Raw genomic sequence first — 16,784 nt, forward strand, 5'->3', positions numbered from 1 at the left:
TTTTAGCCATGTCTTCACGTTGGTTGTACTTTGTATTACATCGCTGGTACATCTTTTTCCCGCGTGCACTATACTCTGCCCTATGGTGCCGAGGTTAGAAGCCTTGGGCTTTCTCCACTGCTCGCTTACTTCCTACCTTTGCCTCCCTGCCCCTCACATTTCTCTTTTCTCAGTAAGCTTAGCAAACGGCTGGTTATGTTATTTTTCTTCCATTCTTTACCTTCGAAGTTTCAGCTCGGGCATTAGATAGATGGTCTGTGCTAATTTACCATCCATCGGCAGTTTAACTGGGTTCCCTTGTCAACACATCTACATGTGTTCCTCATAGTAGACACTGGGAGGTCTCCCCACCCCCGGTGTTTCTGTACAGGGTTGTACCCCTGTGTAGCCCTGGCTGTCCTGGAACTCTGCAGACCAGGCTGGCATCGAACTTGCAGAAACCCACCTGCCTCTGCCTCCTGCGTGCTGGGATTAAAGGCGTGTGATTTAGATAAGTGTGTTTTTGTTGGTCCTCAGTTACTTACAGATAGTGAGTAGGTATTAATAACTCTCTACACATAGTAAGTAGAGCTGTGGATAAGAAACAAGCACTCGTGTTGATTAATGAATAAATTGTTTAATGTTAGCCTAGAAGCTCTCTGTTATATCCTAGGAAGAGGTTTATTGAAGTTCATTAAATATGTAATGAGAATAGTAAAACATTCTAAAAATCGCAGTTTCCATGAGTCCTTACCCATATGCAAAAGCACAGATGTATCACTGTGAGCTTCAGGTCACAGACATGGTTCAGGCTGAAGTATCAAAGGGGTTCTGGTTCTAGGGCGTGGTAATTAAAGTGTCTTAAAACGGTTATTTATGGATATGGATAAAAATTGAATTCTAGCGTGGTAAAGGACAGAATTATTTAGACGTTTATTACATAGTGATAAAGTAGACACAACTAGGAATGTCTGATTCTCGTTTAAGAGAATGGTACTGGAGATACAGATAGCCCTCATACTAACATCCTGGAACACTGCAAAGACAAGCAGACGTTCTCTTACCAAGGGCACTCAGTCTTCCCAGCGCGTTTGTGTTGTTGCCTCTTTTTTTCCAGTGGGAAAATAACCTTGGACTAGATAAATAAACTATGATAGGCTGCAATTATTGGGACCTTACTATGTATTATACAAGGAAACCTCCCTCCCTCTCTCTCTCTCTCTCTCTCTCTCTCTCTCTCTCTCTCTCTCTCTCTCTCTCTCTCTCTGCACTGTTACCCAGGCTGACCTTGAACTTGGACTCAAGTGATTCTGCTTCAGCCTCCTGTAGCTGTGACCACAGGTTGTGCTTCTGTTCCTGACTCTGATTTATTAAAGCCTCAAGGTAGACAACGTCCTTCTCTTTCAGCTTTGTGAGGCTTGGAGAAGCGCTTCGTTCAAGTGCACGTAGCGGCCAGCTCTGAAGCGTGAGCTGTAGGCTCCCGTGTGGCGTTGATAGTCCTAATCCCTCTGCCGTGCTGTGGATCCTCTTCCTTAGGAGCAGGATCTCAACGTTTTACTAGAATGTAAACGAGGTCAAAGTGAGGAGCTGGATACAGTTCTGTTAATAGCTTTTTGACAAATTTGTAGGCCCACGAGGGAAGGGTGTAGGGACTGTTGGTGTGACTCTGGTTCTCTGTGTTGATTAGTGGTGGAAACCCCTCAAGAACCAAATATGTACGCATGCCCTGTAATAAAAAAAAAAAAAGTAAAAGGCAGACACAGGTGGCTCTCTGAGTCCAAGGCCAGCGTGGACTACTTAGTTAAGACATGGTATTTAAGAAAAGTAGGAAAAAGAAAGACAAGATAAATTCTCAAGCCTGGCTTCATGCTGGTAGGAAGGGCAGAGACTAAGAAAGAACACAGTTTCATTTGATGTTCCCGTGAAGAAGATGGAATTTGCCCTCTTTCTTGACTTCATGCCTATTCTGTGTAGATGGGAGACCGACCGTTCCTCTTACTGCCACAAAAAGGGAGTTAGAGATTAAGTTTAATTGGAAATAAAATGTGCTTTTTCTTATAGGGAAAAAATGGAAACTAGCAAGATTGTTTCATTTCTAGTTAAAACTAGTAGTGTTTTTATTTTGAAGGATTCTAAAAAAAAAATTCCAGGTTTTTGTTTCCATGCCAGTCGTGAATTGGGCTTTTAATTAGTGTTGTCTGTGTTGTAAGAGTGCTATAATCTGCACTGAAATAAAGCTGTTGACAGGCATGCAGCTAGTCGTACTGGAAGTTACAGCTTTCTCAATCCGAAAGCCTTAGAGGAAATTTGCTTGTTTTGAAATCAAGTATGCTACAAATAGTGAATATTGATTAGTTGTTTGCAGGTGGTTTGTAGCATTGTCAGAAATGCAGCTTGAATTAATTATGTCCTGATAGATGTTAATAATTGTTAGGGAAAATGCCCTGCAAGTAATTATTTTTAACAACTACTGCACCATTAAGGAAGGTTAACTTGTTTTCTATAAATCTCCCATAGTGACTCGCTACTACCTCATTAACTTTGTTCAAAGATTGCGGTAAACCAGCTACCCTGAGTAGTGTGCGCGGTGGAAACCGTTCTTGTCCCAGGATTGGCTCATTTAGTCATAGGGTTGACCCTCGCTTAATTACCAGGGGGTTGTAAAGAGGCTGCTAAGCAGTTTCTGCCAATTAAAATGCTGAAACAGTGCGGAAAACTGCTATCTTGCACATGCTTTGCACCAAGTTAATTAGAAAGTTTCCACAGATGAGCGCGTCTTTGTAAAAGAATGCATTTTCTCTCCTGGTAACGAGAAGAGGAGCTGGTGAAGAACCAAGCTTGAAGACCTTTAACGTTTCCAGCAATCTAATTTGTGGAGTAAGTGAGGCTTGCTTCAGACACTTCGCTCTTTTTATTGCATATGGTATCTTGGGTACAAATAAAGAAAGCATTAGCTAGTTGTATTTAATAGTTTGTTTATTGCTTGCTAGGTATCAGTTTTCTAAAAGACACCTTTGCAGCTATGTTTCACACTGCATACATTGTGATTAGAAAAACACAATTATTTGGTTCGAAATTGAAAAAAATTGCAATGCTTTTCCCCCTAGTGTATTTAGAAATTAGGAGCTTATGTAAGGTAAAAATCAGTGAACAACCTGGAAAGATACTTCTAAATACAGAATATTCAAAACAGCTTCACACTTCTGGGTCAGAAGAATTGTTATTTTCCATGAAAAAGATTAGTAACTTGGTAGGAAAATGGATGCATAAATTTATAGAGTAGAGAACTGAGAGTTTTTTTTTGAGAAATTCAAAGTTTATAGTAACGCACACATACAGGAGGGGTCGCACTGGTTCTGCTAGTGAAACAGTTGTGGAATAGTTGACTCTCGGATAGCTGACCAACAGCCATTTGAAATTGCCGTAGCAGATTACAGTTTGTGTGAATTCATAGAATGTTTCCTAGACTTACTCCTAGCCAGAAGTTAGCATGGGCGCAGTAGAAGCGTTTCCTTGAGTCAGTGTTTAAGTAGTAGGTTTTCTCTCAACTCCTGAACAAGCAGTATTTTCCCCCTCATACTAGTTTATGAGGTTTAAACTCAGGCCTTGTGAATGCTTAGTAGTCCACCATCACACTTGACCCCAGCTCTGTGAGCACATGCTTACTATATGCTAATTAATGTGTATGTTAATTACACACACACACACCAGTAGAGTACTGGTTTTCCCAGTTAGTTACTGCTTCTTCCTTTAATTCTTTATTGAAGCGGCTTTCCAGTCACCGTTTTGAGATAAGCTGGTTCCAGACTGGAGCATTGCCAGCAACGGATAATATCTCTTTGGCAAGGAGTCAGACACGACTGCAGAAGACACGTTGCCGCTATGTTTTTGTTACCAACGTTGCTTTGTCCCATTTAGGCAAAAGCGCAGTTTCTCTTTAATCTTTTCCTTATCCCGTGAATATGACTAAAGCTAGAAAGAGCGTGGGTGGTTTTAACAAACCTTAGCTTCTTTTTTAGGTTACTGACTTCAAAACCTTAGGCCTAAAATTTACTGAGGCCCCTTGAGGCTGGAGAGATGGCTCGGTGGTTAAGAGCACACACTGTTCCCCAGGCTCAATTCCTGCCACCAACAGTTCTGGGGCTGTGACGCCCTCTTTGGCCTCCTCCAGCCCTACACAACACGTGGAGAGAAAACACTCATACACAAAATCAAAATAAATATTGCGGCCCTTTCTTTGGCCCATTGACACTGCCAGGCTGTCTCATAGGTTTCCTGTTATCGCAGTGGACAGAGTACGGTGCTGTGTTATCGTTATTAAATGAGCTTTGACCTTGGGTTTTTCTTCCTGAAGTAGGGATTTTAATTAGAATGTCTTGTCACAACATCAGGTGGAAGAGTCTCCTTTTAACCCTTAGCTTTCAGCGACCGTGTTGCTTCTGCAATGTTTCCCTGACCTAAGATTTTTGGAAAGCAACGGAATTTCTGTTCTTTCGTTGTCTCAAAATGTTCGTAAGGACTGGAAATTTGAGCCCGAGTCTAGTGTCATGGCCTCATCCCTGTGGTGTTAATTATATGTTTGGGCCTTGGGTCTTCTTAGTTTCCCATTCATATCTGTAGTGGTTGTCTGTTAGGAGAGTAAGCCACAAAGCTTCCCATTAGTGGGTGACCCGCTGTATTAGTTCTGGGAGCTAAGTTATCTAGTGAGGATTTACTGTCCTTTTGACTGCCAGCTGACGCACGCCGTGGCATGCTGACTCCCATGTTCTGCAGATGAATACAGAACAGTTATTCTGGTGAAGCTGGTGGTATTTCGCTGCACATCTTGGCATCATCTGCCTGGTCTTCTGCATGCCCTTGCAGTCCAGGGCCTCGTGCATGCCAGCGCTGCCACTACCACGTGGTCGGGCCCTTTCCTAGTTTACTGTTGCAGGGTCTTGCTAAATTTCCAAGTCTAAACTTGAACTTGGCAGTCCTCTACCTCATCCTCTTGGAGTAGCTAAGATTACGAGAACCACCACACTCAGCTGATAGTCATTGCTTATAACAATAAAGCTACAGTTTATGATACTGTGTTGTTAAGCATATGGATATACTTCATTTGAAGCTGATATATTGGTTATTAAATATATTGCTAGAAGAACTTTAAGTTATAGTAGGTAGATCACCTGATACAGTAAAGTTATATAATTCGGTTAAATGACTTTATTATCGCAGGCGAGCATGGGCACTATGTGTGACTGTTGGAGTTTCTGGAAGTGTTGATGTTGGCTGTCCACCATGTTTTTGTTTTGCTTTGAAGCCCAGTGATGCCAAGTGTCTTATCCGTGGCGTCTCCTTGGCTCGCTCACCTGTTTAGAGCGGCCAGGCTCGTGGACTAATGCGACTGTCTCCCTGCAGCCTGGATCTGCGGCATCATCTCCATCACCGTCATCAGCCTGCTCTCCTTGCTGGGCGTCATTCTGGTTCCCATCATCAACCAGGGATGCTTCAAATTCCTTCTCACCTTCCTCGTCGCGCTAGCTGTAGGGACAATGAGTGGAGATGCCCTTCTTCATCTGCTGCCCCATGTAAGAAATCTTTCTGATCTGCTAAAATTCACACATAAAGGTGCTAGCGTTGAGAGTGTTGGTGAGTAGCACTCCGCAGCAGTTCTTGTTTGGTGTGTGTTCTCACAGGTGAAGCTTGTTTTTTCCCATTGTCACAATTTCAACTGCAGTATTTTTAAATAAATTGAACCATTAGGTTTTCAATGGTACTAGGAGTGTTAGATTATTGATCTTTGTAGTATGTTAAGAAAACCTTTAGAAGAAATGCATGTGGCACATTGTATTGATCACGCATCTAGCCGGGAGGGTGCAGTAGTGAGCGTTTGAGTCAGTGACTGATTCATTTTTACTTCTGCTATGTATTTGTGGTTGAAGTGGGGACATTAATTTCTGTTTACAAATAACAAACTACTTTTTGTTATTTCTTCCGGCTTCACTCATTCATTCATTTTTCTATCATTTATTTTACCATGAAATACAGTAACTTCCAGGTGCTAAGCCAAGGAAATGAACTGGAAGACAACTTTATGTGCTATAAGATCAGTGAACGCTCTGAGATTTAAAAGCTATCCATAAGTCACATGTGGGCTCCGACACTTTGATCTCTTAACCACCGAGCCATCTCTCCAGCTCCTGCTTTGATCTCACGAAAGTTGAGAGTAGAGGAGGCTGAATGGCAGGAGGGATGGGAGAGCTTGACCTGTCGGTGGCTCAGTGAGGGCTAGTGGGAGGTGTAATGAGGGTTAGTGGGAGGTGCCAGCTCTGCCGTCCTTTGGCGCAGTAGAGGGGGCTGGAGATGAGGAGGAGGGAGGGTAGGTGGACTGCAGGTGTGGAGCTTACATGTGTGAAGGGCTCCAGTTGGTGTTTCACCATAGAGAAAGGATAAATGTTTGAGGAAGTTTACTGTGACTTGAACATTGTATAATACACGCATGTATCAAAATATTCAAGGAACCCAATAGATTTGTATAGTTTTTATGTACCAGTAGAAAGTTTAAAAATTAAAAAGTTACAAGATAGTCTTTCTGTGTCTGTAGATGTCATGGTCTGGTCAAAGTCTGGAGTCATGTCCGTTGTTTCCCTCCCTGTCTAACAGTCTCAGGGAGGGCATGACCACAGCCATCAGCATGCGCACGGGCACGGCCATTCCCACGGGCACGAATCCAAGAAGTTCCTGGAGGAGTATGATGCCGTGTTGAAGGGGCTGGTCGCTCTGGGGGGCATTTACCTACTCTTCATCATCGAGCACTGCATTCGAATGTTCAAGCACTACAAGCAGCAAAGGGTAAGTGCCTCCACGCCTGTGATTAGGTACAGTTCCAATGACCAGCTTCTCTTTCGGAACACGCGCTTTTCCTTGGCATGGTGTTACGTGTATTTCCTCTCTACCCTTTCCCTGCCTCTGACCTGCGTCGCTTCGTCATTACGTGTACTCAGGCATTTAAGTCGAGGTCTAGCAGTGTCTGAGACGGCGCCGTTTCATCACACCTACGACTGAAGTAGAGCGGGAAAGCTGCTGACCAGTGTTACTAAGAATGTGTACGGACACAGGTCTCATGAGTCTTCTCTTTCGGTTTTAAGTGACTTTCGCTGTATTGTCTTACGGTGAAGCTTTTTTGTACACCACCTTCCTTATCAGAAAACCTTGGCCAGTAATAGAAATAGCTGCAGGCAGAAGGGGTCAGGATACTAGGACTCGCTTGCAAGTCAGCAAGGGAAACTCTGGAACTAGTAATTCTTTTTACTACGGATACACCGCTTAGGAGAAGGTAGCTCCACCACCCTGATTGCCCGCAGCTGCCTGTGCCTGGTGTCGTACATAGGAAAGTGTCTGTCAGAAAGCTGGCTTAGAGCTGCTCCCGTCCGCTGTGGTTAAAGCCTGTTCACACTGGTTCTCGTTAGCCTGAACAGAATGTCACAATACACGCCAGGGGTATGTTTGAGGTAGTGACACTAGGTAGCCTCAATATATGTAAGTAAAAGTTTCTACAGATGGACAAGAGTTACAAATTTATTCCATCATGTTAATTCCAAATGTAATTTTTTCCCCAGTACTCTGGGTATTTGTAACTTTGGTTGTGTATGTGCATGACTAGTCATAGTTTTGTTTGCATGTGTACATGCACACATACATTTTTGTATGTATTCCTTTGCACAAAGTAAACTTGGATCAGCTCTCCGAGCCGCCATCGGGAGTGACTCTAACTCTCCAGCATGAGCTGTGTGGCAGTCTTTGATGTCATGGTCCCTAGCTGCCATCTAAGCAAGAGGAACGTTTCATTTCAGGCCACGGACTTCAGTTCTTACTGCGTGTCTTCAGCGGAGGACTGGCTAAGATGAGAGCCCAGAAAACTGTTTTCTGTGGACTGTGATCGTGTTCCGGTAAAGGAAGCTAGAGAGGGTAGACTTAGAGAAATGAAACGGAGCCAAGACATATGAATGGAATGAATCTAGTTATATTTTATGCTTGAAGCTTATGTGAGAAACACACTGCTTCGGGCAGATGGGCGGGCAGTGAGATGAAGAGACCGCCCGCAGGGCTGGAGAAGGAGAGTCATTTACAGAACAGTGACGGGGCTGGGGCTGGGTCAGGGCCGCGGCACGGAGGTGGCACGGAGGAGGTGATGAGAAGAATTATTTGATGACATTAGATAAGAGTCAGGAAGACTAGGTTAGTGGTTAGATAGTAGTTACAGGTGTTTAATACTCTTTCACGTAAGAAGCATATGATCATCTCAGTAGATGCAGGAAAGGAATTTGGTGAAAATCAATATTTCATGACATAAACAAAACTAAATAACAGTCTGAGTAGAGAAGGGGCAACCTCGGAATTCTGGCAAGTGTTTGTGATAACCCCCGCCGCCGTGGCGTTGAGTTGGGAGCTGCGAATGTGATTCCTTTCTGGTTTAAGACTTGCAGTGTGGCTAGAAATCTTGGTATGGTGGCAGAGAAGGCACACAGGAAGGGTGGGGGAAGTCACACTATTCCTTTTTGCAGAAGACATGATTCTGTTAACAGGAAAACCTAAAAAGTCTACCAAAAGACAGCAGAACTGGTAAATGCTGCATTCCAGAAAATCTCAGGCTTCAGCTGACAAAAAAAAAACCACACACACACAAGATGAGCCTCCTGAGAAAGGAACTATGCCAGAAATTCTGTTCCAGTAGCTGCAGGTTGAAGGGGGGCAATAGGGAAGACTTCCGTTTAGAATTAATGTTGTTGAAATGTTCTTAGAACCTGGCCAAAGCTGCAGGGTCGGTGCAAGGTGATTAGTGGCAGTCTTCATAGGACTAGAGAAAACTTGTAAAATTCATATGAGAGCAAAGACCCCAAAGCCAAAGCAGTCTGAAACAGCAGAGCAAAGCCAGAGGCAGAGGGCTCCAGTTAGGACTTCCGAACAGGAACAGGCCGCAGAGCCACATGGCCAGGCCCTGCAGTAAGCAAAGGTTGAAACTAGACACTCATCTCACGCCTCTTAGGGAAACAAGAGGCCTGAGAACATAGAACTGCTGGGAGAAAACACGGGGAGCCTTTCCAGCTATTGGTCTAAACTGAGTTTGTCTAAGTATACTACTCAAAAGTACAAGAAACGAAGATGAAAATTGATCAGTGGTGTCGCAGTCAATGCAAAAGCCTCCTGGACAGCACACCTGCAAACGGGAGAAAACATTGCAAATGATCGTCTACTGGATTATGTCCTTAACAAGGAACTCAGAAGCACTTAGAGACTCTTTCACCAATGATCCAGTTGAAGAACAGCCTGCTAGGCATGTGGTTTAGACCCGGCCAACATTACTACCGAACAGAAAGAACTCAGAACTGCAGGGAAAGTCAGAAGCGTCGCTTAGAGGAGCACACCTGGCTGGCTTCTGAGGTCCCTTCCGAACAGTGTAAAAACATACAACCCACAGTAGGAAATCTCTCCAGTAGTAACTAAGTACCAAAACTATAAATAAAATAAAAAGAGAGGAAGGGAGGGAGAGAGGGAGGGACTTAAAGATAACAAGAGCTGAAGAGGATGTGGAGAAAGGGGAAGTCTGCCGACCTTAGGAAGATGGGAAAACACTGTTGTCATTGTGAAAACTGTCCGAAGGCTCCTCGGGGAATTAAAAGTAAGCCCACCGTATGACCCACAAGCCTATGGCTAGATACACATCCAAAGGAGGTGAAGTCAGAATGTCGAGGAAGCATCTGCAGGCCCGTGTTGGTGTAGCGCAGTAGCCAAGAAGTGTCCGCTTAGAAAGGCACAAGAAAAAAACTGCCTGTTTTTATTTCCAAGATGTTAGGAACCAGTGATTGTCATATGCCACCTTACTAAATCCTCCCAAGATTGCGTCTGTTTCTCAGGTCAGCTATTGTATGTTCCATGTTAATAAACGTACCCTAGCACATCTCAGGTTTGACTCTTTCCATCCAGCCACACCAGGGAAGTGGGGGATTCCACTGTAGTGAGAAAATACGCATGAAAACCAGGAGCTTCCTGCTACTCTACAGTACCACAGTGGTACCACTGCACACAGTATTTGGGTTGTATAAAGTTTAATGCCCTGCATTCTGTTCTCAAAGCAGATGAACTGAGCCAATGAGATGGGTCAATGGGTGAAGGAGCTTGCGACTGAGCCTGGTGACCCAAGTCCCATACCCAAGACTCATGGTGAAGGACAAATCCCCCACTTTATCCTCTGACCTCCTCTCACATACTACGGCACACATGTAAACACACCGACTGTACATGAAATAAAAATGGAGTGATCAATTAAAAAATAACTATGTGGTGTAATGTTAACATAATTGCCCCCAAATGGGTGTTAATAAGGGTATATTGTTGCCAATTATTGCTGTAGATTCTATACTAATACCAGTTTTTTTTTTTTCCCTCCCCACAGGGAAAACAGAAATGGTTTATGAAGCAGAACACAGAAGAATCCACTATTGGAAGAAAACTTTCAGATCATAAGATAAACAACACACCAGATGCTGACTGGCTCCAACTCAAGCCGCTTGCTGGTAGCCAACCATTCCAATGAGAAACTAAAACTAGAAAGCTTAGACAGTTGTGTCTGTACAGCGTGTTTGACATTTCTTTTCTCTGTTGTTCTCCTCGTGTTCTTCCTTACATGAGTGTAGCTTGTAATTTTATTCATCTGTTCACCGTAGTTAATCCAGTGCTGTTCATGCTGTGGACCAGATTTATTCGGAACAAGGAAAATTTGCTACTTTAAGAACTTTCTACTTTAAAAGTTCATGAGTGAAACAAAGGACGGGTCAGGCACAGTGGCGCTCACCTATAATCTCAGCATCAGGGGTCTGGGCCAGGAAGAGCTTCAGCAAGGCTACTTTGTTTCAACGTCTCAAAATAAGAAACAAAGCACTAAGCCACTCTTTGTCACAGCCAGAACAACTCCCCAAATGAGACAGTCTTCTATGATAGTGTTAGGTAGATAGTGCCATCCCCCTGCCTCAGCCTTCCCAGTGTTGGATCTGCAGGTGTGGATTACCATCCTCGAGGGGTACTATTTCTTGACAGTATTCAGTTTTCTTTATATGTGATTGGTTATAGAAGAAAAATGAAAAGTTGCCTCGATAGTTACGGGATAATGGCTTCCCTCTGTACTTAAAATCTGCAAGTCCTATTATCTGATAGAACAACGCAGCTCAGACAGTTTGAAGAGAAAAGTAAAGATTTTCCTAACCTAGTTTTTCAGTTTACATTTGAATTTCTCTTTCCTCCCAGTGTGTCAGTTAGCATAGGTGGCAGCCTCCCCGAGCTGTGGGACTCTCCTGAAAGACTGTTATTCACATCTTTGTCATTAAAAAAAAAATAATAATAATGCTGGAAAATAGTTTTTTAAAATAACTTATCAGATGTCATCAGCACATTCCAACAAAGATCTGTGGGTAGCGTTATCACTGCGGCACGAGTGTAGCGGGCGAGCTTGGCCTCCAGCCAACTGCCTTGGGCAAGTTACTTAAATCTTAGCTGATAATTAGAAAAATTATTCTAATGAAATGACTTCTAAAGTATTTTAGGGAAATACAGTCACTGAAGACTTTGAAATGTATTCACTTAAGTGACATTCTTTGAGCCGCTGCCCTGCCCAGGTTAGATTAGCACGTGTGAATGCATCTGCTTGATGAGTGTGCCCTTTCTTCCAACGCAGGGACCGACGACTCCGTTGTCTCCGAAGATCGACTCAATGAGACGGAACTGACGGATATCGAGGGCCAGCAGGAGTCGCCGCCGAAAACCTACCTGAGTGCCGAGGAGGAGAAGATCATGGCCCATTCTCACAGTGATGGGCTGCACACCATCCACGAGCACGAGGTCCACGCGGCCTCACGGAACCACCACGACGAGGACAAGGCCGTGCTGAGGAAGCACAGCCACCCGTGGCACCACAAGCACTCCCACCACTCGCACGGCCCCTGCCACTCCGGCTCGGATCTGAAAGAGACGGGCATAGCCAACATAGCCTGGATGGTGATCATGGGGGACGGCATCCACAACTTCAGCGACGGGCTCGCCATCGGTAAGGGGGGTGGTGCCTGCAATGCACCGTAAGGTTAGCTCTACCTGGAAGTTTAAAATGTCTAGCCATGCATGACTGCAATTTGTTTTTCTTATTCGGAAGTGAAAGATGAATTTTGGTAGTTTTTGTTTTTCTGATGCTAAACCGGTGTCTGCAGTGTATTTCCTAACGAACTTGCTTTCTCATGGAAGTGCATTGCCTCGCTGCCTCTGTAGCACAGTGCTTCATGCCCTTAGACACACCTGCCAGAGACTGGTGGAGTCCCGGTCTGGGATTTAATAAAGTTGTCACGGCTTTGGGGGAGCGAAGGAGAGTTTCATATTAGACACTAACTGTGACCAGGACATAGTTCTCTCTGGGATTTAGATTGTGTTAATCAGAAGTAGGCTTTGGTTTGTTTGAGAAAGCAGACACTATGCTTTTCACAGCCGTAGTGGCTGCTGACACTGAAGAACATAGACCCTGCGGGTGGGATGAGACCTTACGTACCAGTGTATGTTCAAAAGCCATGATGGGTAAGATGGCGAGTAACTAAAGAATGGGAGAACCGGGAGCCCTGAACCTCGCTCACTGTCCACTGTGCTCATAATCCTCTCCAGGGGCAGCGTTTAGTGCGGGACTGACCGGAGGAATCAGTACTTCGATAGCCGTCTTCTGTCATGAGCTGCCACATGAATTAGGTATGAGCCTCAAGATTCTTCCCGGCTTTCATCAAATCTAGGCCGTCTCAGTTGTAAAGCGCACTGAACTGTAGATAGGTTAAGACAGAAGATCCACTGGCAAGCGTAGCCTGCCATTGATGGCCAGGCACGTCCCAGTGTAAGACTGAAAGCAACTGCTTCGTCAAAGAAACGTCAGTGTCTGTATGCCCTGCCTCCGTCACAGGTGTCACTGGGGAAGGCTGGTGATCATAAATTAGAATGTCGTTTCTCCAATGCCTGATTATGCTGTTAACACCCTTTTATTTCACTTATCATATACATTATATTTTCTTTTGTTTGGTTTTGGTTTTTCAAGACAGGGTTTCTCTGTGCAGCCTGTCCTAGAACTAGCAGCTCACAGAGATCCGCCTGCTTCTGCCTTCTGAGTGCTGGGATTAAAGGCGTGCGTCACCGCCACCCGGCACATTATATTTTCTTGAAGAAGGAAGGTGAAGTTTGCTACTACATAAATGAAAATTGAACTGCAGGAACCTAAGACAGTGATTACTTCACAGATGATGGAGAGGTCACATTGTTGTCCAAACAGTATAAACTAGACATTATTAAGGAGATTTGGGTGCATGGACGATTGTTAGAGAAACTGGAAAGCGGCCCTCACTGCCACTTAGGAGCACTGGAGTAACTATTAGCTTCTAGTCATTCCTTTTATCAGCTATAAATTAGATGCTTGAGCAATTTCGTGTGTGTGTCTGTCTGTCTGCCTGTGTTGTTATTCTTGAATGATTTTAATAAAGTAGAGCTCTCAAAATACTTTTAAGGACTTTTTTCCCCATTTTTTAATGTTTTTTTACTCACGGTGTGTACTATAATACCAGTATCCAAACTGTTCCGTGCAGGTTCTTACTTTTCTATTCACTTCAGTTTCTCTCTCTTGTGTTTTTTTCGGGGGGTTTTGTTTGTTTGTTTTTGTTCGGGCAGGGTCTCACCACCTAGCCCTGACAGGCCTGGAACCTGCTCTGTAGACAAGGCTAGTTTCGAACTTATGTCCGTCCTGCTTCACCTCCCAAGTGTTGGTACTGGAGGCACGTACCGCTATGCCGAGCCCAAACTCCCTTACTGATTGTGAGCAGTGTGTTTTGGCATCAAGAAAATCACATTTTGATGTAGTTGAATTTTTTTTGGGCTAGCAATCAGTTCCCAAGTAAAGACATGGAGACTTATTATTATGAATTATTGGCCTTAGCTTAGACTTGTTCCACTAGCTCTTTTAACTTAATGTAACCTGTTGATATTCATCTACGTTTTGCCTCAGAACTTTTTACCTTTCTTTGATTCTGTATTTCTTGCTTTCCTGTTTCCTCTGTGTTTGGCTGGCTGCTCCCTGGTGTCTCACTGTTTTCCCCTAAGCCTAAATTGTTCCTCCTACTTACTCTCCCTGCCTGGAAGTCTTGCCTGTACCTTCTCCCTCACTATTGGCTGTTCAGCTTTTCATTAGACCAATTAGGTACCTTAGGCAGGCAAGGTAAAACAGACAACACATATTTACATAGTTAAATGCAACACATTTAATTGAAAGAAGATTAGAACACGGGAGATTTTCAGGTTTTTCAAGACAGGGTTTCATTGTATCCCTGGCTGTCCTGCAACTCGCTCTGTAGACCAGGCTGGCCTCAAACTCACAGAGATTTGCCTGCTTCTGCCTCCCGGGTGCTTGGATTTAAGGCATGCGCCATTACCACCCATTAAGAACAGAGTTTTATGTGAGATGTTTCATTTTATACAGAGTTTATAAGATGGTCCCACTTGCACCAAAAACATGAAGTTTGAGCTTAAGTCTGTGTTGAAAACTACCCATTACCAACAGAAACCAAAGTTGACTTACGGACCAGAAGATTCACTGTTCTTCAATATTAAGTGTGCTTCTTTTTCTCTTTTTCCTTGATTCCCAGCAATCAGAACAGCAGGTTCACTGACAGAGATTAATGAGCTGCTTAAAAATTTTTATGTGAAAAGGAAACAATTTGACATCTAGAAAATTTTGAAAAATGACAACAAATTGATTTGAAACTTGATTTATTCACATACCCAAAACAGTGGTTTTGAGAAAAGAACAGACATGTAAACCACTGAAATGTGCCTTAGTGTTGCCATAAATAGAAGTTTATTTTCAGCAGAGGTACAAAGGAAGTTCCAGACAGATAGGGTTCAGTAGATGATGCTTCAATATGGGATGTTTACCTGCCACAAATAGAAGCCTGGGATTCACACCTGACACCATGAACAAAAGTTAACTCAAAAGAAGCTGCAAATCCACACCGTGTCTCTGTGTCTGGGTTAGAGAACTCTTCGTAGGCACAGTACTAAATACACAACCCATTGAGAAAATAAAACACGACTACATGCAAGCTTAAAATGTAGCAGACGCTGTTTAGAGAAAGAAGCCACAGACCGACAATTTGGAAGACATGTATTTATATAAGGTCTTTAGGAACACAAATACTGAAGATTTCTCTATTTAGTGAGAGGAACCCCTTCCGTACCCTCCCCCCCCAAAAAAAACAGACAAAAGATTTGAACAGATATTTACTGAAGAAGGTAGAAGACAGTAGATAAATGTGAAATGTCAGTTCCTGGCTGTTCTCTCACTGGGAGCTCCACCTGTCTCTGCCTCCTGAGTGCTGAGATTACAGTTGTGTGCCACCACAGCTGGCTTCTTTTTTTTTTTTTTTTTTTTTTTTGAAAGTAATTTTATTAAATTATAAAAGTTTCCATTTCCGCCCCTCTTCCCAAGACCCTCCCACTCCCCCCACTCCCTCTCCTCCTCCCTCTTCGTCCCTTAGGGCAGTGGCTTTGTAGATGAGGTTGCTGGGCTCTTCACAGGCAACGTAGCCGTATGGAACTGCGCCACACACGGAACTGTAGAGCGATGCTCTCACCCTTACAGCTTTCATGCTGTTGTGTTGCCAGTGTGTATCTTTATAATGCATTCTTGGTTTTTGTTTTTTTTTTATTAATAGTTTTTTCCACTCAGAAGGTGTGCTTTCACGTCCCGTGGTTTTAAGCTCTCCCATGCTGTCTGAATTGCAGGGGATTTTGCGGTTCTCCTGAAAGCAGGCATGACTGTGAAGCAGGCGATTGTGTATAACCTGCTGTCCGCCATGATGGCTTACATCGGGATGCTCATCGGCACCGCGGTCGGCCAGTACGCCAACAACATCACCCTCTGGATCTTCGCCGTCACGGCAGGCATGTTCCTCTACGTGGCCTTGGTGGATATGGTAAGATGCTTTGGCTATCTTTCTCTGTAATACTAACCTTGGAAGTAGAGCGCAGCTTCCAGAAATGGGAGACATCTTTGGAAGTGGCTGGAAACTTGTTTTTTAAAGGACTATGGCCAATTAAAGACCATGACAACTTCAATAATAATTAGAGAAAGGCATTTACCTTACAACGATTTCTTGGAGATGCTGAAAATTTCTAACCAACTAATGCAAACTCAAGTAATAGCAGTATTTAGAGATGTGATTACAGAAAAATGGTACTTCTCAGGAGACCTTGCGATGTCGGGGTGGACATCTTGTTGTTGTTAGTCAATCTTTGGAGGTTCTTGATGGCCAAGACGAGGGAAGGATTCCTATGCGCACACCAGTCTTTATGTCTGACTTCAAAGTTCATCAAATGTTTTCATTTTACTCCAATGTCCAAATACGTCAGACACAGCTTTTCTGTGGGGTCAGTTTCCGTAGGTCTCATGTTTACCATCTAACTGGACACTATCACACACTCAACACTTTCAGTCCCATCTAAGAATCGGATCCCTAAGTTATTACACGGACCTGCCAGCTTTTCACCATCCTTCAGTATCTGCGCCCGCTTTCTTCCTTAGCTCTCCTAACCCTGCCTCATTTCCGTTCTGTGCCTCAGAGCGACTCCTCGCAGCTCTCTTATGCCCGCTTCTCACCTCTCACGCAGCAGCTGTGCACTGGAGTCTGCCCTCGGGTGCACAGCCCACTGAGTCCTTGCTGGGCTTGTGTCTTTATCTAGAGCTAGCACACTGAGCATTT

At 43.9% G+C, this 16,784-nt stretch overlaps 1 protein-coding gene across 5 annotated transcripts in view; it reads left to right on the forward strand.

Moving 5' to 3' along the window:
* Slc39a10 (solute carrier family 39 member 10) overlaps positions 1 to 16,784 on the forward strand; it is a 109,493-nt gene that overhangs the window by 88,205 nt on the left and 4,504 nt on the right. For all 5 annotated transcript variants that reach the window (XM_087902288.1, XM_087902289.1, XM_087902285.1 and 2 more), the window contains exons 4-9: positions 5,380 to 5,549; positions 6,625 to 6,813; positions 10,415 to 10,535; positions 11,690 to 12,058; positions 12,658 to 12,738; positions 15,808 to 15,998. In XM_087902288.1, coding sequence (XP_087758414.1) covers positions 5,380 to 5,549; positions 6,625 to 6,813; positions 10,415 to 10,535; positions 11,690 to 12,058; positions 12,658 to 12,738; positions 15,808 to 15,998 — 1,121 coding nt within the window. The remainder of the gene's footprint in view (positions 1 to 5,379; positions 5,550 to 6,624; positions 6,814 to 10,414; positions 10,536 to 11,689; positions 12,059 to 12,657; positions 12,739 to 15,807; positions 15,999 to 16,784) is intronic.

Source organism: Myodes glareolus, chromosome 27 (genome assembly GCF_982192425.1).
Source record: "Myodes glareolus chromosome 27, mMyoGla1.1, whole genome shotgun sequence".
In the NCBI taxonomy this organism is placed as follows: domain Eukaryota; kingdom Metazoa; phylum Chordata; class Mammalia; order Rodentia; family Cricetidae; genus Myodes; species Myodes glareolus.